This window comes from Natator depressus, chromosome 7 (genome assembly GCF_965152275.1).
Source record: "Natator depressus isolate rNatDep1 chromosome 7, rNatDep2.hap1, whole genome shotgun sequence".
NCBI classification, from domain to species: domain Eukaryota; kingdom Metazoa; phylum Chordata; order Testudines; family Cheloniidae; genus Natator; species Natator depressus.
The window spans coordinates 45,671,508-45,694,409 of record NC_134240.1 but is presented as its reverse complement, the minus strand read 5'-3'; the positions used below and the strand labels follow the sequence as shown (position 1 = coordinate 45,694,409).

Here is a 22,902-nt window from a genome sequence, read left to right as displayed (position 1 = left end):
AAGCTATGTATAACTACATCGATCCCATAACAGCCCCCTTCTTAGTCTAGGTGCTAGACAACACTACTCCCAACACACAAAATTTGAAATGCATGCCGCTGTTCAAATAACATCCTCTTCCTAATCTATGCCAAGAACCATGGTCTAATGGCTAGAGCCCAGGACTGAGAGCTGCTAGGGAACCTGCTTTCTATGTCTAGCTTTGACACAGATGTACTATCACTCTAACAGGGATGTTGTAAAGCTCAATTAAATATTCACATAGTGCTTTGAGATCCTCAGGTGGAAGGATCCAGAGAAATGCAGGGTATTATCATCCAGCATCCCTATTATAATATCTAGAATGTATCCACCTTTATAACCACTACCCTCAAAATATTAAATGGAACAGCCCTCTCATACACACACAATTCAGGCACTCCTGAATTCAGGCACATCCCAAAATCCCAGAACTGTCCTCCATCATCTAGTATTAACCCATCTGTGATTCACTCACATTTGTCCTTCCGATCATTCTCCTCCACATCCAATTTTGTTAGACAAATTAATGTCTGCATGACTCCAATACTATAAAGCCAGGAAATGTTTCAGTCTCCAGAGCCAAGAAGTTTTCAGCAAGCTGCTACTTCAGTAATTGTATGTAGGAAAGTTCGTGCCCAAATAAATTTGTTAGTCTCTAAGGTGCCACAAGGACTCCTCGTTGTTTTTGTATGTAGGAAGGCACTGAAACCTCGCTTCTGCTTAGCCCAGTTAACCAATATTCTAATAACTTAGGATATATTTTTTAAACTAGGCTGCCAAAAATTAGGTACCAAAATAAAAGTGACCTGATTTTCCACAGAGCACCTACTGATTTCAATGGAAGTTCAGAACCTCTAAAAATAAGACCATTTTCATTTAGGTGCTTAAGTATGGATTTAGGCACCCAAGTTGAAAATTTCAGCCCCAGTGAACAGAAATATTCCTCGGCTTCTCATGTGTCCTGCAAGATGGGTCAAGTCTTGAGACTATCATTTTTTTAGATCCATGTAATTTTCAGGGGCTCGGAAAATAGGATGAGTACAAAAGGTAGGGGAGCAGGCATTTTGCCTTATTCAATGATTACATAAGGATTAGTTTACTGCAGGAGGTTGGGAGTCATGGTATTAGTTTTACACTAGGATAGCCTCAGGGTAATGAGAGATAATAAAGAGGGGATTATTGCTGCCACACGGTTCCAAGGCCACCAAAAAACGGTAAAAAAAGCAACTACAGCAAATTAGACCTTTATGCTAATCTTTGCTCCCAGCCCTCACCACAGCCTCATTCAGGGCTTGTTTAGAAAAAAGGATATTTAATCTTGATCAGTGTTTAAAGAGCTGCATGAAAGATAATCCCTTCACAAAGTATCCTTCAGCGTGTGAGTGTCCCTTTGCCATCACTGATATTGTTTATGGTGGCAATGGTGCAATGGAAGAGTGGAGAAACAATAATACCTGGCACTTACAAAGCATTTTATGTCAAAGGGCTTTAACAAGCACTAATCGATCCTCACAATAGCTATGTGAAATAGTAAATATCGTGTCTACTTTACAGATAGGGAAAATGGGGCAATGAAACTGGGTAGCTTCCCTGAAGCCAGAGTCAGTATCAGAGCTGAGATGAGAACTCCTGAGTTCCTAGCCCTGGTCCTACACTCAGACCACTAGACTAGGCTTCCTTCCTTAAACATAATTTTTACTGAAAAAATTGATATGGTATTTAGAATTAAAAAAAAGCCCACAGACCTCAACTCAATTGCCACTTTCTGCTACAGTCCATAAAATGTCAGGGGAATTCTTAAGGACTTTGTTTAATTAGAAATACTTCACTTGGTGCTGTTCAGCATACTCTGAGACAGCAGCATTGAACCAATCTGACCCAGAACACAAAAGAGCTGCAAAAGTGTTCAGTGATCAGAAGAATCACATCAGTCAAAGCCTGAAGAAGCAACCATGATGTCAAGAGGAGGCACCACTATCTACCCCAGACCCATAACATTTAAGAAAGGAACAACTGGCTCAATAGGTTCCAGAAAGAAAATGGTGTTCCCACAAGCAGCACTGGCCCTGCACTGGGCTCACTGAAGGGAGATATTACAATCAGCGCTGCCATCAGAGAGAAGGGGTTTTGTGGTTTGGTTTTTTCATTAACAGTCAGTCATTTACCTTACATGATGATATACTCAGCTGAAACAGGGTGCAGACAGTGTACAGTAACACCACAAAATTTCACCACATGGTGGTACCATAAAAATTTGGAAAACTTCCAGATCCAAAAACATGTGACAAAATGGAGTGCTGACAACTGGGAACACAAATGCTGTGTGTTCAGCACATACTGGTTGATCTACCCCTAAAGAGCAGTATACTAAATTAGACCAATCAAGAGCCGTTTGAGAGAGAGAAGCACCAACTTGGGCAGAACGAGAGAGTCAGAATATCTGAGTTCTATTCCTAGCTCTGCCACTAACTCATCGTGTGATCTTGTGCAAGTTACCTAACCTCTCTGTGCCTGAGCTTTTCCCCACTATTAAATGGGGGTAAGGGTGATTCCCTACCTCACAGGGGTACTGTAAGGCTGAATTGTTTTCAAGGCACTTTGAGATCCTGAGATGGATGAGTGGCTACAGAACATAAAGTATCACTGATGAGGATTATTAAAATTTAGTAAGTACACAGTACTGATCAGGGCTTTACGCCAATACAAATAAATAAGAATGGGAAACTGTTCTAACTTAACTTTGTGAAGCATCCTAGAATTTTATTCCCCCCCCCCCCTTCCCCTGCCACACACACACACACGATGCAGGACACCCAAGTCCTGAGGATCCTCTAAATGAATCCTTCCCAAATACTTGTACCATTGCAAACATCCTTGCCATTAGAGAGGGACTGCTCCAGAACACACCAGCCAGATAGGGACTGCTGGATAACACAAGCAAAATGCTCCTTCAACCCTCAGAGTTGTCTGTGCTCTGACAGCCTGGAATCTAGGACAGAGCTCAAGCCTCAAACTCCAGTCCCTGTGTAATACACTGCTGTGCAGGACTAATCTTTCATAACTTTCACCAACTAGATCTTTCCATTTATAATTCTTGGGCTTACTCTAACCAGGAACTGCTCTCATCTCTAATCTGTAACCTCAAGTGTATCACCATTGAAACCACCTTCCCTTCTTATTTCTTCCCTATCTTCAGCTCTATTACCCTACATTGGGTTACATAAATCATGTATATGTTCCATATTCCTAGTTTATCCAAGTCATTCTGAATGTAATCCTCTTCCCATCCATGCCCTCCCTTCCAGATTTGGTTTACTCATCCTGCCTCCACAGTCACTCTTCCAGATCAAAGGCATATAAGGTGAACAAAATGGATTCTAATAAGACTTCATGAGGCTGTTTACTGGTCAGACACACACTGAACTGCTTCCTTACACTCCAAACAAGGACCACACACGTCGGGCCCTATGCACGATAGGGAACTTAAAGGCAGACCCTGAACAGTCCATTGTCTTCTTTACATGAGCTTCATGAGATAGAGCAATAGACCCCATAACCTATATCCTTCCGGTAAGGTAAGAAGAAAAGAGCTCCATCTTTGATATAGGGCCCACCTGATACTAAAACCAAAATATAGTACAGTAAGTGTGAATGGCTCAAGGAGAAGTTTCTCTTAAACATTACTTCTTCACATCAGAGACCAATTTTAGAGGCTCCATCTCAATGAGGCAAACTATATGTTGATATTCCCTAGTACATCCCCCTTAATGGGAGTGGGAAAACAAAGGAAAAAAGAGCTGAGCAGTTCTTGGCAGCCAGACACAAATTAGAGACTGCTAGGAAATAGGGAATGGTGGTAGAGAGATCATGTATTGCTTGACCAGAGGCCTGAAGTATTGCAGTTGTCAGCAAGGGTTCAACAAGGAGCAAGTGGCTTCAATATGTTAGCACCATCCTCTCTCAGCAAGTATTTTACAAGCATGTGTTCTTAGAACTCCATCAGGAACAGAGGAAAAGCAAGAAATGCATCAAAACAGGGAAAAGGACAGAGAATACTGAAAATACAACATCCTTGTTCACTAAATAACTACTCCTACAACTCAAAGAGTGGCAGAAACTAGAGCTGTGATCCCGTCAGACAGATACAAAAGATTTTATCACTTCCTTTACTAAAAACGTTAATTTTACCAACAAAACCAGTAATGCAAATAAATAAATATATACAATGCAAGGAACTTCTTTTTTAAATTTGCTCAGTCAGAATTATACAGGCATTGAAAGGCCTGAAATCTGAGCCAAATTCATCACTGTCAGACAAATGCCAAACCAAAAACAGTGCCTCGCAAAACTCTCTTGGATCCCAAGTGAGCGATTCTAGGAGGCGCTCTCCAAGTATCAGCTGCCATATCCCAACATGGAAGTATTAAAATGAATAGTGTCACCATAAAGCAGGAAACAAAAGAGAAGAAAAACCTGCATCTTACCTGGAAACTGCTGAGACTCATTCAAGAGTAACATGCTGCTCAATGTACTCTGCTGATTGAGGCAAGATCTCCGTCAGTGACCAAGTGGCTGGTTCAGCGTTTTAGAGGAGGGTCAATATGGCAACAAATTATCAGCCTCCTCAGCTATTCTAGTCTCAGGGTCCTCAGGCCAAAAGTTTCTAGTCACTCCCAACAGTTTGTATCTCTGCCAGGAGCAAAGTAAGCACTAAAGATGCTCTGCTAGTTTTGTGAATGCGTAACTGGGAAAATGCCCTGTGACAAAGTAGCCCAGGGTGGAACGCAGGCTAAGTAAAATCCTGGTTCTTTGTATTCCTGAAAATAACTTTGGTAAATAGCATTTAGTGCTCTGTTCCACAAGCCCAGTATGTGGGAATTTGTGAGCATATATCCTCCAGAACTCAGCTGTGGCTGAGCGGGGTCACTGTTCTATAACTGATTATATTTGCCTGGTTTCTAGCCTCAGTAGAAGTGTCACTATCTCCCTCCCTTGCTCAGACACTCAAACTGCACAGCCCAGCATAAGGTAGGCGCTAGATAGCTGGGAACCAATCACCAGAGCTGTTCTGTCCTGTTAGCTTGGGATCAGCATATGTGCTAAATCAGAGGCAGTAACTGCAGCCACTCCTGAGAAAGGGGAAGGTTTTAAAAGGCAGAAGAAGAGCATGTAAGTGAGGGGGGGGGAGGGGGCGTGTATGGGGGCAGGTGTCTCTTTTTTCTCTGGTGGCTTGAGCAGCAAAGTTGCACACTGCTCAGATCCGATCCCATTCACTTTGCCTGCAATCCATTTCAACTAACAGCGGCAGACCGGAATAAAACAAAACTCCTTACATAACCATTCAAACTCAACTGGGGCCCCACAGAAGGGGAATTCCAACGGGCAACAGGAAATCTACAGCCAGAGATGCACAGACTCTCAACTATACACCAGAGATTATCAGGGCAAAGGAAAAGGGGGAAATTAGAAAATAAGTAGTTTTTGGCTTTGGGAAGAGTTTTGTTATATGTGATTTTGCTAACTGCCCACATGGTGTTTGCTAACCTAAAACAGGTCACGCAGTGAAACCGGAAAAAAATCACTCAGGAACCTGTAAACTTGTTACACAACAACAGACAACAGAGTAACCTGTTTATTTTTTCCTTACATTAACATGTTTTATAGCATACCCCTAGAAGGATCTGAACACAATGAAAATGCCACTAATGAGATTTGGGGGGTTGTAAGAGACAGACCTTTAGTGTTTTCCCCAGGAATTGAAATTAGCGGGAGGTGTTTGAATATACAGGGGTGGTGAGGACCGACGAGGGTTGAGACGGCAAGGGTGAAGGTGAGCTGTATGGCACCATAATAAAAACTGAAAAATGTTTCACAATCATTTATTAGATTTAACTCATGTTTTATAATAATCCCAGAAATTAAAGTTGGCTACTCAAGCCTACTATGAAGCACGACACATACATCCTTCTTGGTTTCTTGTTGTAATATTTGCACAACTCTTTGGTGTCTTCTTGTGTGTCCGTTACTTCCAGTTCTTCATGATATGCTCATAATCAGGCAGAAGGCGACTTCTTTCAGAATACAAAATTCTATTCAATGAGGAAAAAGAACGCTCAACTGTAGCTATTGTGACTGGGAGTAGCAAGAGATGAATTCCTACTTCTTTCATCCCAGGAAACATAGCACAAAGATTGGGTCAAACCGCTAGTGATGATCAAGAAGTTGAAGTTAAATCTTCATTAGTTCATTGTATGATATTCCACTCTGTGTACAAAATTTTCTATTCTGTCGTGATCACGTAGCAGCCCCATTTCTGGTAGTGCTTCACTCCACTCAACTGTAGGTGTTTTATAAAACAGACATCTCTCATCTTCACGTAGGGAGTCAATATAAGTACTTCATTAGTCAACTTCTGGACTGAAGCCTTTGTTTCTTCCAGTACGTTTTCAATGGATATTTCTGATTGATCCAAGGATAGCTTCTATTGATGGACAGAGATCTATTACTGTTGTAGCAGATGCCTGGATGACATTGTTTAATGACCCAAGGGGTTTCAACAGCAGACTTACAAGAGAGAGAATGGCAATAGTCTTCTCTGAACTTAGTAACAAAAGTAGCCCATCAGCCTCACTACTTAGATCTGTCCTATCTTGTTGGATACTTTCCAAAGCCAGTAATAATCATTGCAGTAATTTTAAGACCACAGCCAAGAATTGCTCATGAGAAAGCCAGAAGGTTTTCCCAGGTTGGTCTAATTTGAACTTCAGTCCCAGTGTATCTTCTTTGTTTCCAAGACGTTCAGTCCTATTGGACTCTTGCTGAAAAGAAGAGTGAGTATAACAAAACCATTACATTTATAGCTTTTAATATCTTTTGAAGATTCTGCAATTCATCCTAGCGCTAGCTAGAGTAGATGGCCTCTGCAGTGTGTATAGGAGAGATTAGGGTTACACTTTTCCCTGAGCAAAGCTTGTGCTCCACCATGTCTTCCAAAGAAGTTTGCAGCTCCATCAAATGCACAAGCAGCCATCTGTTTGGGGTTCAATTTACAAGCATTTAACTCTTCTAAGATGTGACAGATGCAGCTGATGGTGTCTTCTATAACCTGAACATCTAAAATGCATCTACTGGCCTATCACGGACATCAAGATAACATACCCAATGACTTAATACTTGATGCCTATTTGCATTGGTGCAGTCACTAGCCTTATATGCACATTTTTTAAATATGGTGAGAGAGTTCTTCACTTTTTCAACTGCTGAGTCTTTCACTGTTGTACCACATGTTTCTAAAGAGTCAGCTGAGCTTTTTTTCCCCAGAAAGATAGCGAGCATTTGCCAGCCTTGTTCAAAACTAGTGTCCAACTTCAGGATTAACAAGTGACAAGGCACTTAACACTGACCTCCAGTTTGGAGTCCGTGGTATCTCTTGCTTAAAAAGAAAGTATGATGCAATAGCCATGTTGGTTCACATAAACTGTGCTGTGTCTCCAGTATTCTTAACAGCCTCATTAAGTTCTTCTAAAATTGGCTTTGACAGTGACTGGCTAATAAGGCTTTCTGCATGTTGATGCAGTCCAGAGGCACAGTGTTTTCCAGCCTTTTCATATAGTTGTCAGTATTGGCTTAGCTGGCCAGTCTGGCAAACCAACTACTCCAATTTTACTATATAAATCCATGATATGCCCACATCTTAAATACTATGTGCAGTTCTGGTCAACCCTCTCAAAAAAAAAAAAAAAAAAAAAAAAAAAAGATATATTGGAATTGGAAAAGGTGCAGAGAAGGGAAACAAAAATGAGCAGGGGTATGGAACAGCTTCCACATGAGGAGAGATTAAAAAGACTGGGACTGTTCATCTTGGAAAAGAGACAACTAAGGGAGATGTGACAGAGGCTTATAAAATCTTGACTGGTGTGGAGAAAATGAATAAGGAAGTATTATTTACCCTTTCACTTAACACAAGAACCAGGGGTCAATCAACCCAATGAAATTAATAGGCAGCAAGTTTAAAACAAACAAAACTAAGTATTTCTTCACACAACACACAGTCACCCATGGAACTTTTTGTCAGGGATGTTGTGAAGGCCAAAATTATAACAGGGTTCAAAAAAGAACTAGATAAGTTCATGGAAGTTAAGTCAATCAATTGCTATTAGTCAGGATGGACAGGGATGCAACACCATGCTCTGAGTGTCCCTAGCCTCTGTTCACCAGAAGCTGGGAGTGGATGACAGGGGATGGATCGCTCAATGATTCCCTGTTCTGTTCATTCCCTCTGATGCACGTGAAATAGTCACTGTCGAAAGACACGATACTGGGGTAGACAGACTATTGGTCTGACCCAATATGGCCATTCTTACACAAAAATTAATTATAATAAAAAAGTTTAGTACAGAAACTTCCCAAGATAATGACCTCTCGAGATAGCGATGATGTGAGATAACGACCTTGGCAAATAATGCATTTTTAAAATCTTTACCTAGTAGGAAATGTATATTTGTATAAGTTTCCCAGGCAGAAATTTAGCATTCTGGAGTGAAGTCACTAAAACACAGTCCAACAAACAAATGCTCTGGCCACTGTTGTTTGTCGGGCCACCATTCACTCTATCGCTCCATCCCCAATGGTTCTGCACCATAACCTTTTGCTGCCACCTGCCACTGTGACCTCTGCGAGCTCTCAGTGATTTCAGCTCTCAGTGGAGGAACCTTGCTGCTAGTGCAGGTTGGGTTGTTTCTTCCACAGAAACACCATCCCACAGCAGGTCTAAACACTTAGACCAGAGGATCAGTGCTTTCAGCTCTAGTGGTCACTTAACAAACCAAAAGACTCTCTATGGAGCCTAATCAGCTCTCTCTCTAAACAGGAGAGAGTCGCAGTCAAATAGCACCTGTGACTTTTAGGCAAAGCCCACACCACCAAGCAAAATACCTGTGCCCCACCCTCTCTCTCTTCACTAGGATCTGGCATCCAAACCTCCTGCTTAGGGAGTGCAGTTCAGTTGCGGGTGACCAGTGCTTAATTTGTAATGAAAGAGGTACCGGGGCTCAAGCAAGTTTGTTACTTTCATAACTGATGTGGCAAGCCCAGAGGTCACAGGGCTATGAACTGCCAAGCCTAGAGGTGCTGGGGCTCAACCCTGGCAAGCCCTTGCACAAATTAAGCACAGAGGGAGACCCCCTCATTCAGTCAGGCTAAGTAATGTTCTGCTGCACTTTACTCATACAAATAAGGATAACAACATTTCATGACTCCCTCATTTAATACTATAGTGATTTGTAACCCAACACCAGCCAAAATTGATCACTTGGGTGGCACAGCTCTGTCTGCTGGATACCTAGGCAGAGTAGGTGTGCTCAAGTAAATACAGTCTGGTCCTGAAGCCTTTACATCCACTCCTAGCTCATCACTAGCTGTCAGGGGAGAGCTCATTCAGACCTTGCTTACAAATCATAGTTTGAAATTATAAGGTAGGCCAATATAGCCGAAACAAATGCACCGACATTGTCATAAACAACAGCTGTATGAGGAAGCTAGTCTTTGTTCAGACATTTCAAACCCATTATGCTTTCTCAGGTACAAGTATTTTCTCATATACTGTATATGCTTTTAAAATGTGTTTTAATGTTTCAATTTCAATTCAAATTTCCAACCGACTAAACTGGCAACACTGTATGTAACTGGGGGGGGGGGGGGGGGGAGGAGAATGCTCGGGAAATCCCACTTACCTCTTCTCCCCACGCACAAGAAAGTCACTCCTCTGTACTAGCAGGGCTGTCACACCACAACAGTGGTAACAGGAGGGAACAAGTGCTTTCACGGCTATGTTTGACACCCTGTGCAGCTAATGATCATGCATGACTAACCTTGCTACAGACACCTTCTCCATGTCAGATTCCATTCACAGAGAAACTCAATCATTGTAGAAAGCAATGTGCCTGTGGGTGATGGACTGGAATGAAGCATCCACTGACTAGGGAACTCTTAAATTACTATAATACAAACAAAAACCTCATTCACTGAAAAGCTGATCATCTCAGACGTGATGTTATCACAAGAGACAACAGCAAGGCCCTTTTCTGAAAAAAGGTGGGAGTAGGAAAGTATATATATTTCTTCTCCTGTTACTCAACTACAGTTAAGCCCCTTCGCTTTCAGTTTAAACCTATTTGTACTGAAAAAAAATCCCAGGTTTTACAAAAAGTATTATTCAGTTTTTGCTGATTTTCACCCTACTTTTGTATCATTCAAATGTAAGAAAAAAAAAGTTTTATTACAAAAATATAATACATTGCATGAGATATATGTATTACGATAATACATTAGTCTATGTGTATATGCAAAGCTGACTGTTGAAGTAAGGCTTTGTATTAGTCTAGAAGATACACACAATAAACAAACAGGTACGCACATGTGCGCATCTGAATCTCATCCCCATGACATACACATTTCAAGTTGTTAGTAAATAACGGTTTAAAGATGTGATACACTAAAATGGGAAGAAAAGGAAAATCTGGATCAGAATACATTTCAGAACACAAGGAAATTTTTGCAAAAAGAAAAGGAGTACTTGTGGCACCTTAGAGACCAACAAATTTATTTGAGCAAAGTGAGCTGTAGCTCACGAAAGCTTATGCTCAAATAAATTTGTTAGTCTCTAAGGTGCCACAAGTACTCCTTTTCTTTTTGTGAATACAGACTAACACAGCTGCTAAAGGAAATATTTGGAAGTTTTCAAAAAACAAAAACAGGAGAAAAGGATGAAGTTGAATGTAAGCACTGCAAATGGTGTGGTCCCATGTTTTAGTTCTGCAGAAAATCACATTGAATTCCGTTCATCAAAGCATTAATCTACTGAATACTTTTTCCTCCTGTCCTTCCATCAATCAAAATAAACCCTGATATTTACCCAGAAAAAATAATAGTTTTTTCCCCACTGATTTTCACCTGCTTTTGTTGTTGTAGTAATAAACACTGACAAATTTCTGGGAAAAATAAAATAAAAACTGAAAACAAAGGGCCCTAGCTATAGTGAAGAAAAATACTGCGGGGACATAATTTTAAGTATTTAACTCTGTCACCTGAGTGGGGAGCACAAAAAACTAAACACTGCAGCAGTATAATGAAACAATACAACCTCTAGAAAGGTGGCATGTGAAATCAGTTTGACAAAATGTCAACTCTCTCTTACTGAACAACAACAGTCCGCAACATGAAACAACTGGCAGGCAATACTAGGAGAGGACCAGCAAGAGCAGACTGTGACTAAGAAACAGTGGCACAGATATGCGGGGGCTCCAGGAGTGAAATAGTATAATATGATGCATTTATTTAAGGACTGAAGTTCACTCAGAAGTTTGTTTCATAAACTTGGACAGTACCTACTGGCACTATGTGCAACTACAGCCATTGGTATTAGGCATCTTATTTTCAAGGGCATTAGAATTCAGTGAAGGCTTAGAAGCATCAAAATATTTTTACTGCTTTGGAGCATATCACAACTTTGAAACATATTAGGACTGTATAGTAATTAGGGCTTGCCTGTACATATCTTATTGAGAAGAAGTTATCAACTAGGTAAAAGAAGGAATTGGATGGTTCAGAGGCTACGGAATGGGACGCAGAGCCTTTCATCTCCATGTAACTGGTTCAAATCCAGCCCAGTCTCGTACTTCCTCCAGGAAAAACTTGCAAGGGACAAATATCTTAGGAAAATCAAACATGAGGCCGAGACATCTGCAGCAGGCCTTACAATACACGAATTGGTATTGTACATAATGGGGTTGGTACAAGTGATCCAAGCATGAGCAGAAAGTCTGAGCAAACACATTTACGAAACTAGGAAGTAAGATTTAAAGGCAGGCATCTGAGTGACAAGAGGGCCGTTTCCACAACATGTTTGTTATAAGGATGCAACATCAGGAAAATGAAAGACTAGTGCATCAAAGAAATAGGATGACCTACGTCTTTCCTTTTCCATGGTTCAATAAACAGCACATTCTCTTCTGTGTCTTACAATGGAGAATGGAAGAGAACTTTTCCATACAAGGCAAAGATCCAGTGTTGTCATCATCATTTACCATAACAAATATGCACCACATACCATCAGCACACCCAAGTAGAGTTCTTGTGCCAGAAACTGTCAGTTCATAAAATGATCTCTTCATGGGAGGTAATTTATTATAGATAAGCCCATTTATGGAATATCCTTTTGTGAGGCCAGTCTTATCAGAGTAACTAGAAAATTGCTCCTCCACTAATTTCTTTGGATCCAATGTTTTTGTTATATCTCAGCTGTATTACACAGACACACAGTAAGAAAGATCTCCACGACTGGACAATGGCCATGCTACATATTCTCTGCCTCCTTTTCTTTCCTACCACTTCTTACATGCTGTTCACCTTCCAATAAGAACATAAAAGCAGTCATATTAGGTAAGACTAATGGTCCATCTATCCCAGTATCCTGCCTTCTGATAGAACACAAGAGCTGCAGAAGAACAACAGCTACTCTCTGCAAGCCAGACCATTCCTTCTCTTTCCCATCTTAACTACTCTGTGCCATCTGTGCTGCTCCTCCTCATTCCTACAGCTGTCTCGCATGCTGCTGAATTTCTAACAGCTGCTCTCTGCACACCCCATTGCTCATCAACAAGTTGAGGCTGTCTACAAATCTGGATTGCTTGTAAGTCACTGAGGAGAATGGAAGGAGGACATATCAATTAGCATCTAGTACTAGCACAAACAATATTCTATGTGCTAGTACTAGATAATTGGTATGTCCTCCTTCCATTCCCTTGTTCATGGGCAATAAGTAACTTGTATTAAAAAAAGGGATTTTATCTAATATGGAAGTATAAAGCCTGAAGTTGCATTTTTATGTCGATTTTCAGTGTTACTTGTATATGTTTCCTGTCTCTTTCTATTTCATCTCTGAATCTGTGTTTTTTCTATTAAAGAACCTTTTGGTTTATTTTTACCCAAGCAGGTTTCTGGTGTGCAAAACTGTGTGAAGTGTGTATCCCAAAGAAAGCTGGTAACTGGGGGACTGGTTTCACACCTTTGGGGGTGACAAACCAGTGGGGAACAGTCAAAGTACTGGTAATTAAAACTCAGGGAGGATGAATTTGGGGATATTCAGGATGGGGGGGGGAGGGAAGGGGGTCCTGGTGTCACCTTGCAAGGAGTAACTAGCCTGATAAAAGCCAGGGTGAGACCTTGTGCTTGTGGGGTGGCTACTGGTGTCGGGGATCTGAACCACCATGAAGGCCCCCAAGGTCACAGGGCAGTTAATGACAAAACCCCTTACTGGTCTGGGTGGTCCCCAAAACATCACATCCTCTCCGTTACTTCATCACCATCATGGAAAAAAACACGAGAACATAGAATCATAGAATATTAGGGTTGGAAGAGACCTCAGGAGGTCATCTAGTCCAATCTCCTGCTCAAAGCAGGACCAACACTGACTAAATCATCCCAGCCAAGGCTTTGTCAAGCTGGGCCTTAAAAACCTCTAAGGAAGGAGATTCCACCACCTCCCTAGGTAACCCATTCCAGTGCTTCACTACCCTCGTAGTGAAATAGTGTTGCCTAATATCCAACCTAGATCTCCCCCACTGCAACTTGAGACCATTGCTTCTTGTTCTGTTATCTGCCACCACTGAGAACAGCTGAGCTCCATCCTCTTTGGAACTCCCCTTCAGGTAGTAGAAGGCCGCTATCAAATCCCCCCTCACTCTTCTCTTCTGCAGACTAAATAACCCCAGTTCCCTCAGCCTCTCCTCGTAAGTCATGTGCCCCAGCCCCCTAATCATTTTTGTAGCCCTCCGCTGGACTCTCTCCAATTTGTCCGCATCCTTTCCATAGTGGGGAACCCAAAACTAGATGCAATACTCCATGTGTGGCCTCACCAGTGCCGAATAGAGGGGAATAATCACTTCCCTCGATCTGCTGGCAATGCTCTTACTAATACAGCCCAATATGCCGTTGCCCTTCCTGGCAACGAGGGCATACTGATGACTCAGATCCAGCTTCTCGTCCACTGTAATCCCCAGGTCCTTTTCTGCAGAACTGCTGTTTAGCCAGTCGGTCCATCAGTCTGTGCATGGGTCTGTTTAGCCAGTCAGTCCACCAGTCTGTGCGGTGCATGGGATTCTCTCTTCCTAAGTGCAGGACTCTGCACTTGTCCTTGTTGAACCTCATCAGATTTCTTTTGGCCCAATCCTCCAATTTGTCTAGGTCACTCTGGACCCTATCCCTACCCTCCAGCTTATCTACCTCTCCCCCCAGTTTAATGTCATCTGCAAACATGCTGAGGGTGCAATCCATCCCATCATCCAGATCATTGATAAAGATGTTGAACAAAACCGGCCCCAGGACCAACTCCTGGGGCACTCCGCTTGATACCAGCTAACTTCAAGCCGTTGATCACTACCCGTTGAGCCCGACAATCTAGCCAACTTTCTATCCACCTTATAGTCCATTCATCCAATCCATACTTTTTTAACTTGCTTGCAAGAATATTGTGGGAGACCTTATCAAAAGCTTTGCTAAAGTCAAGATATATCACATCCACTGCTTTCCCCATATCCACAGAGCCAGTTATCTCATCATAGAAGGCAATCACGTTGGTCCGGCATGACTTGCCCTTGGTGAATCCATGTTGCCTCCCCCCATTCAGTAAGGGTCCCACACTTTCCCTGACCACCTTCTTGTTGCTAACATACTTGTAGAAACCTTTCTTGTTACCTTTCACATCCCTTGCTAGCTGCAACTCCAATTGTGTCTTGGCCTTCCTGATTACACCCCTGCATGCTCTAACAATATTTTTATACTCCTCCCTAGTCATCTGTCCAAATTTCCACTTCTTGTAAGCTTCCTTTTTGAGTTTAAGCTCACTGACTATTTCACTGTTAAGCCAAGCTGGTTGCCTGCCGCTATTCTTTCTGCACTTCGAGATGGTTTGTTCCTGCGCCCTCAATCAGGCTTCTTTAAAATACAGCCAGCTCTCCTGGACTCCTTGCCCCCGCATATTAGCCTCCCAGGGGATCCTGCCTATCAGTTCCCTAAGGGAGTCTAAGTCTGCTTTTCTGAAGTCCAGGGTCGCTATTTTGCTATTCTCCTTTCTTCCTTTTGTGAGGATCCTGAATTCAACCATCTCATGGTCACTGCTGCCTAGGTATCCCATAGAAGTATCCCACGCCCCCACATGGGGGGATGGATGGTTTAGATGCTGCTAATCAATCTAGAACCTCTGAACTACAACAAATTCTACCTACAAAATATGTTTCAGCAGCAATTATATGTATTTTGGTTTTGGGGTGGTTGGGTTTTTTTTAAAACAGAATTTCATCCAAAGCCCACTGGGAGTCTTTCTACGAACTTTAATGATCTTTGGATCAGGCCACAGGTACAAATTTGATCACCTTTTTTCACTTTATATCTTTGTTCATGTAATTTTGGGATGTTTTCTTTCCCACATTAATTCACTTAGACACTCATTTATAGTATCCATGAGCAATCCAACAATTATAAACCAGAGAGTACATAATGGGAAGCAAAAACACAGTAATGGAACACATTTATCCATACCTACAATGCCTTTTGCAAGCCAGAGAGCACTATCACAACTACAAACTACATACTGTTTCAGATTTCAGCCTCATGCTTCAGAAGGAGAATTTTTAAACTATATTGAGCAAAACAACTTATTCTTAGAATAATGGCATTTAACTAAAAAGATCTTCTTCCAAACGTGCTCTTGCACCCCTGCAACATATAATATAATATAATATAATATAATAATATAAAGTAAAATAAGTACATCTTTGATTTAACCTGAGCTACCATGTTTTGGTGAAACCAGCATATTCTAGTAAAATGCCTGCTGAAATTAAAGAAAAATTAAACCAGGAGCTGATATTTAGTTTACTTCCCCCCATCCCAAGGAAGCGTTTAACTATGTTCATTATACGCTTCAGGTAAAACTATTGGGGGTGTTGTCTAAAAGATAGAGCAGAGGACTGGGAATCAAGATTCATGGATTCTGTTCCCGGCTCCATTACTGACTCAGTAGGGGGAGGGATAGCTCAGTGGTTTGAGCACTGGCCTGCTAAACCCAGGGTTGTAAGTTCAATCCTTGAGGGGGCCATTTAGGGATCTAGGGCAAAAAAAATTGGGGATTGGTCCTGCTTTGAGCAGGGGGTTGGACGAGATGACCTCATGAGGTCCCTTCCAACCCTGATATTCTATGATTCTATGAAGTCATTCCCTCCCCCCCACCTCAGTTTCCTCATCTGTACAACCGAGACAGCACCAATCTCATTGTGTTGTGAAGCTTCTTTCATTCGTGTTCCTGCAGTGTTTTTAAAGTTGCAGATGAAAGATACTATACAAGTGCAAAGAATTATTATTAAAATTGATTGTGAGCTATGGAGAGTTGATTGTGAAGGAGCACATGAAAAATAATACAAATTAGTACAGAAAGGTACTGACAACCTTTAGGCATATTTGTGGAAAAACAACACCACCAGTTTTTCTGGACAATAAGTGACAAACCCTGAGTCTCCTACATAGAAACAAAATAGAAAAGAGAAATAAAGAGATCTTTTTCTTCCTTCAAAGGGCAGCATTCCTTTGATCAGCTAATAAATGGTCTCTATATCTGACCTCTGCTCCCTGTACAACTGTGTTACTCCCCATGTTCAGGGAGGCTTTAGGAAACCCTGGGAAACCCTAGCGGGTAAAAGGAACATTGGAAAGAATCTGCACAGAAAACACAGACCAGTGGATGTGGGCTGCTCTGAAATTACACAGAAGGATTTTCATTTTGTATTTCTTCGTACACAATAGATCCAAAGGAAAAAAAGCCAAGTAGTAGTTACAATTTCACCTTGTTTTACTAGACCAGCAAGACCCAATAGCCCAATCAATGGGTTCGAGGGAAGGAGCGCTCTGGTGACATCACCTCCTTTTAAAGAAGTAAAGCAAGTCATTACTCCAGGTTACATAACATTTCGACTACACCAGACTTTGTACCACTCTCTCAGAAAGGAAGCTGTTGTCAGAAAGCTGGGAAGGATAGGGGGAAAGATGGAGTGGGGGAGGAAAGACCACCACTTTTGTTTGTAACTTTCCTTTATAAAAACCAATGAAGACTAGGAACGAGAGAGTTTGTGTTTTTCGAAAGGCTAAATACAGAAAGAGAGACTGACAGACTGGCCTGAAGCATTGTTAGTCTGCAATACCCTGAAGGGGGGCGGTGTTAGGGAGGGCCTTATCCTTCCTTCCCACATCACTATTCAGGCCACGCCCACTCCAGTGGAAATCTTTTAGGTAACACCAGGTAACCCAGTTCATGGGGTTAGTTAAAATGCTGGAGTCAGCCAGAAAGGCGCCCCCTCATCTTTACTTAAACCCAAAGTATCTTCCCATGTTCCTCCAAGACTTACGAAGGTATATCCTGTACACACTAAAATGCCACCTCCCTCCCTCCTTTACACCCCTGGCAGAATACGCTCGACACAAATAGAACTCAAGACATGAGTTCACAGAGAAAACTAGCAATACAGTCAACTGGCCCATGCCAGATTTACTAGAAAAGAAAAACAGAAATCAAAATGAAGTACAGTGTTCTCCTCAAAACACAGAGAAGAGATTTTCAATGTCACCACTGCAGACTTAGCAAAATGTCTATTTTCAGAGTAGCAGCTGTGTTAGTCTGTATCCGCAAAAAGAAAAGGAGTACTTGTGGCACCTTAGAGACTAACAAATTTATTTGAGCGTAAGCTTTCGTGAGCTACAGCTCACTTCGTCGGATGCATCCGACGAAGTGAGCTGTAGCTCACGAAAGCTTACGCTCAAATAAATTTGTTAGTCTCTAAGGTGCCACAAGTACTCCTTTTCTTTTTGCAAAATGTCTATATACAGGACATGGTCTTACAGGAGGTGGTGAGGTTCTACAGAACATACCCTGTACACAGACATTTTGCTGAGTCTGAAGGGCCTATTCCCTCATCCTGCATGAATTTACGATACTTTTCTCTGACAGAAATGTAAGACTCACTGTATCAAAAGGATACTGGCAGGTCCAAAATAAGGGGCAAAACCTGCAATCCTACTTACTCAAGCAAAGCTCCCATTGAAATGAATGGTGCTTTTGCCTAAATAAGAACCATAGGACTTACCCCATATTTAAAAAGCAAAAACCACACACACCTTTACCTGTATTAATAACTCTTTAGATCGTTAAAATGAAAGCATCAATATCACATATTTTCATCATTAATGCTGCTTATTAATTTATTATTTTGTATTACTGAAGCACCCAGGAGCCCTAATCACAGACCATGACCCCTCTGTGCTAGGTGCTGAAAAGACACAGAGCATTTCACTCATGTTGAATAACTGAAACAGAAAAGACAGTTTCTAGAGATTTTTACTTTCTTGTTCTCATTAAACTAGCATAGTGCTGCAGTGTCTGGGCTGCAGAGACTGATGAGGTAAGTTTAAATACAAGTAAAATATCCCTATTAAACAACTGTGGAAATACTTCTATTAATTCTAGATTATTGGAAAAACTTGTTTTTATAAAACAAATCTGAGGCCTAAATGGACCTGAGAAATGCCTTTTTCTGATACACTACATGCAGTTGAGACTCTGGGCTTGTCTACGTTGGGTCAACCACAACCAGCTGACACAATATTATACACAACAGTCCTAGTCTTCAATTAATGGTATGTCATGTTGAACAGTGTGTTAGTTACTGTGACCCAGCAGGGTTGTGTATTAATATTATCTAATTTCCCAGCGCAGAGAAGCCCACAAGGTTTAAATACATGCCAATACACAGGATGTTAACTAGCAAGTAAATCACCTGGCATGCAGAGGAAATTATTTATACGCCCAAGCTGTAATATACACCTTGCCTCACTCAGAGTTCCCCACCAGCTGACTTAGAAGTAATGCTGATGGGCTCCAAAGGGAGGTACATCCAGTTCTGGTGAGTCTTGCCCACTTGCTCAGGGTTTAGCCGATTGCCATATTTGGGGTCGGGAAGGAATTTTCCTCTAGAGCAGATTCACAGAGGCCCTGGGGGTTTTTCGCCTTCCTCTGCAGCGTGGGGAACGGGTCACTTGCTGGAGGATTCTCTGCACCTTGAAGTCTTTAAACCACGAGTTGAGGACTTCAACAGCTCAGACTTAGGTCAGGGGTTTGTTACAGGAGTGGGTGGGTGAGATTCTGTGGCCTGCGTTGTGCAGGAGGTCAGACTAGATGATCATAGTAGTCCCTTCTGACCTTAAAGTCTATGAGTCTATGAAACCACTAGAGTTTCATACCGTGTATAATCAGCCAAAATAAAAAGGAGCAATGTAGAGTCCTTTAGCAGGGAGAAAAGGGGGAGATTACATACCTAGCCTCCCACCAAAATAAATCCTCCTGCTCTGAAAATAGTATTTTGTTGGGTGAGTTATAGGCTATCGATAATGCTTTCACATTTATTTATATACGTTATTATTTACTAGCATGGATCAGTATGACGTTTGCACAGAGACACAGCAGGGCTTAAAAATACAAACCCTCCTGATCAATTTCAAAACGCTCCTGGGTTAGAGGCAAGTCCTTCCTTTTGTTTCATCCCCACCTCCATAAACAGAAGAGCCTCCTTTCCATGCCAGTTTTATTATGACAGGCTCCACTTTTTCCCTGCCTCACCCCCCAGTTTCCAGTCACACACCAAGAAGGGCCGAACTGTTCAGACTGCTTGCATCAAAGATCTGAGGCTGAATGCAAGGAGCAATAAAGTTTGTTATGCTCCTGTACTATAGCAGATGGAATCATCTAATAAAAATATAGTGTTCCCCAAGGAGCAGCTGCAGTGTCTTATGCTGCCCAGAAGGAGGAGGAAGAAAAAAAAAAAATCCATCGACCCTGGGATCTCTTTTCCCTTAACATTCACCCACACACATGAAATGCTGTTAAATCATTATTCTTAAATCTTCTGGGAAGTAGCAAAAATGATTTGCCCCCTTTCCTCTTGAAACAGCCACCCCCACTAGAACAGGGGTTCTCTGTTAGAGGTTGAAGAGATTGGAAGCCACCCATCTTTCCTCCTTGGAATCACAGTGGCAGTTTAAAGACAGTCCTTCCAGAACTAAAAGGAATTCAGCATAGGTCAAAAGTAGAAGGCAACAGACTAACATCTATCTTCCAGCACTGCAGAAAAAGTGCAAGTAAAATTATATTTTTCCCCTCACCAACAGCACCTTTTTTCAGCAATAAGGCCCTTTCTTGCCTTAGACACAAATATTCCCTGATTAAATGGGATGTTTGATGGGCTAACCATTATAGAGACAAGGCGGGTGAGGCAATATCTTTTATTGGACCAATTTTTGTTGGTGACAGAGACAAGCTTTTGATTTTACACAGAGCTCTTCTGTGTAAGATTGAAAGCTTGTCTCTCTCACCAGCAGAAGTTTGTCCAATAAAAGATATTACCACCTCACCTACCTGGTCTCTCTAATATCCTGGGATTGACATGGCTGCACCTACACTTCATATAACAATTACAGAGGCTATTGCATTCCTCCTCTATCCCTCATTTAGGATTGTACACAGACAGTAACAAGCCCAATTTATAGGATGCTATCAGATTAAGTCAGGGTCCCATGCCCACCTATCTGGGTAACTGTCACATAGAAGACTAGACTCAGCAAATTTTCACTCGTCTTCATTTTTTTATCTGAATCATGGGATTTGCCCTATCTCCCAACCCCACATATGTAACAGGGGGTTCAGCCTACAGAACCCACTGATCCCCCCTGAAGGAGCTGTCCCTTAGCAGCCCACTATTGATGGAGCCTGCCTCAAGTAAGAATGCACAGTGTATTCACAACAAAGAGAGGGAAATTTCTCAAGATAATACTACGCTGCCCCCTCCCCACTTTCCAAAAGCTGGGCTCTCTGGGTTTTGGCACAAGCACCCCTACGCTCACAGAAGCGGAGAGGAGCATGAGTTCACATTTTTGGTCTCCTTATTTGCTTTACAGATAACACATGAGGTTGACAAAACAAATTATTTTGGAAGTCTACTTAGTTTTTCTCTATTTATGTTATGTACTTCTTCCATTTCCCTCAAACTAGACAATGAAAATAGGCTAGTCAGTTTCAAGTCAATTTCACTTTCAATTTCATGCACCATCTTCACAATGCTGCAATTTAGGGGTTGCAAAATAGATGAAGAGGAATGTTTATTTAAAAAAAAAAACCCACACTTTTCCATTGGAATTTTAATAAATAAATTTTAAAATATATTGGTCTGAGGTTTATTTTTAAAAAACTTAAGTTATGGGGCAAAGTTGACCCAACTGTGTCCTTTTAATAGTGTTAGGCATTTCTTTAATAAGGATTCAAGAATATCAAAGTTCTTTACAAACCTGAATTAAGACTACAGATATGTATAGCAAAGTATCATAATGTTACAGATTAGAAAACTGAGACCTGGAAAGATTAAAGACAGGCTCAAGATCACACAGAATCAGCCACAGTCACACATCCATGAATATACTTTGAAGTCCTTATTTTCAGTCCCCTGCTCTAACCACAGGCCCCACTGCTGTAAGTTACACTTCTTCGACACAAAGTCAAACTAAAGCAGGAGTCCTATGACAGTTTCTGTTAGAGACTTAAAAATACAGAACTATATTAGATCAGAGCCAGAACCACTAGATGGACAGCATAGCTGTTCTATTATCTCATTCCACCAGTACTAAATGAAGGTTTTCCAAACCCAGGTTTTAATACAGATATATCCAGAAGCCTTGGAGAACGGCATCTGAATGCCAATACTCACAACTGCATCTGTTACAGTACTCTAGGTTTCATTTCTTATCAGTAGTTCACCCTGAACAGCAAATTTTTGAAATGTGATTAATCCATATCCTTTCTCAGATGCAGAAAACAAGTGACTCTCTGTCAATATTAATAATAGAACAGTACCACCCACAAACAAATGAAGCGGAATTCCAGCCACTGCAATCAGAAATAATCCCAGACATCCAGGAAGGGTGAAGACAGAACACCAAAGAGGGATTCATTCAATAGTTCAAACAGTCTACATTTTTCTTTGGGAAACGTTTGACGCATGAGCAGTCTCTACACTTGAAATGCTCAGCAAAACCCATAACGGAGGTTTGTTTTCTCCCCCTCTCTATTTAGATTTTATTTCCATGGGGCTCCCCAAAGCCATACGTTGAGAATTAGCAGTTCCAGTGATTATGCATGGTAAAGTGTTTGTGTGTTCTCACAACCTCAATCACTCACCATTCTCATCGAGTAAGTCTTCCTCGTCATCCCCGTCATTGTCCTCCTCCATTGCCTCTTCATCTTCCTCCTCCTCCTCTTCCATATCCTCCTGCTCCAAGTCCGGGTCCAGGTCTGGATCACTCCCTGAGATTGACTCGTCTGACATGATTCCCAGTGATGCTCCTTGTGCATTACCTGCTCATGGTCTATTGCAAGGCAGCCCTGCAGGAGCAGGAAGAAAAAATCCATTCAAGAAAAACTCAGTCATGCAGAATTTCAGATATAAAAGCCTCCCAAGTGCAACCCATGACAAGTTTGTGTGGTCCCATAACTACAGTTAATATTTATCCTGGACATCAGAATCCTCTCAGAAGAGAGAATCATGGACACAATCGTTAAAGAGGAGATGAGGAAGGCAGTAACCCGCACCCAATCTATTCACAGATCTTGCATGAGTTATTGCCAGGGCTTGAAAAATTTAGCCAATACTCAAAAATTAAGCAAAGAAGCCATAGTGAAAGATGTCTGTGCTACCGTGACAGAACCTATGCACCAAGGCCAAAACCTGCAGAATG

The 22,902-nt window shown here is 41.6% G+C and overlaps 1 protein-coding gene across 2 annotated transcripts in view; it reads right to left on the bottom strand.

The window, feature by feature from the left end:
• Positions 1 to 22,902, bottom strand: part of RAD54L2 (RAD54 like 2) — an 87,562-nt gene that overhangs the window by 32,432 nt on the left and 32,228 nt on the right. For both annotated transcript variants that reach the window (XM_074958301.1, XM_074958302.1), the window contains exon 2: positions 22,346 to 22,549. In XM_074958301.1, the coding sequence (XP_074814402.1) occupies positions 22,346 to 22,493 (148 nt within the window). In that variant the 5' untranslated portion in view covers positions 22,494 to 22,549. The remainder of the gene's footprint in view (positions 1 to 22,345; positions 22,550 to 22,902) is intronic.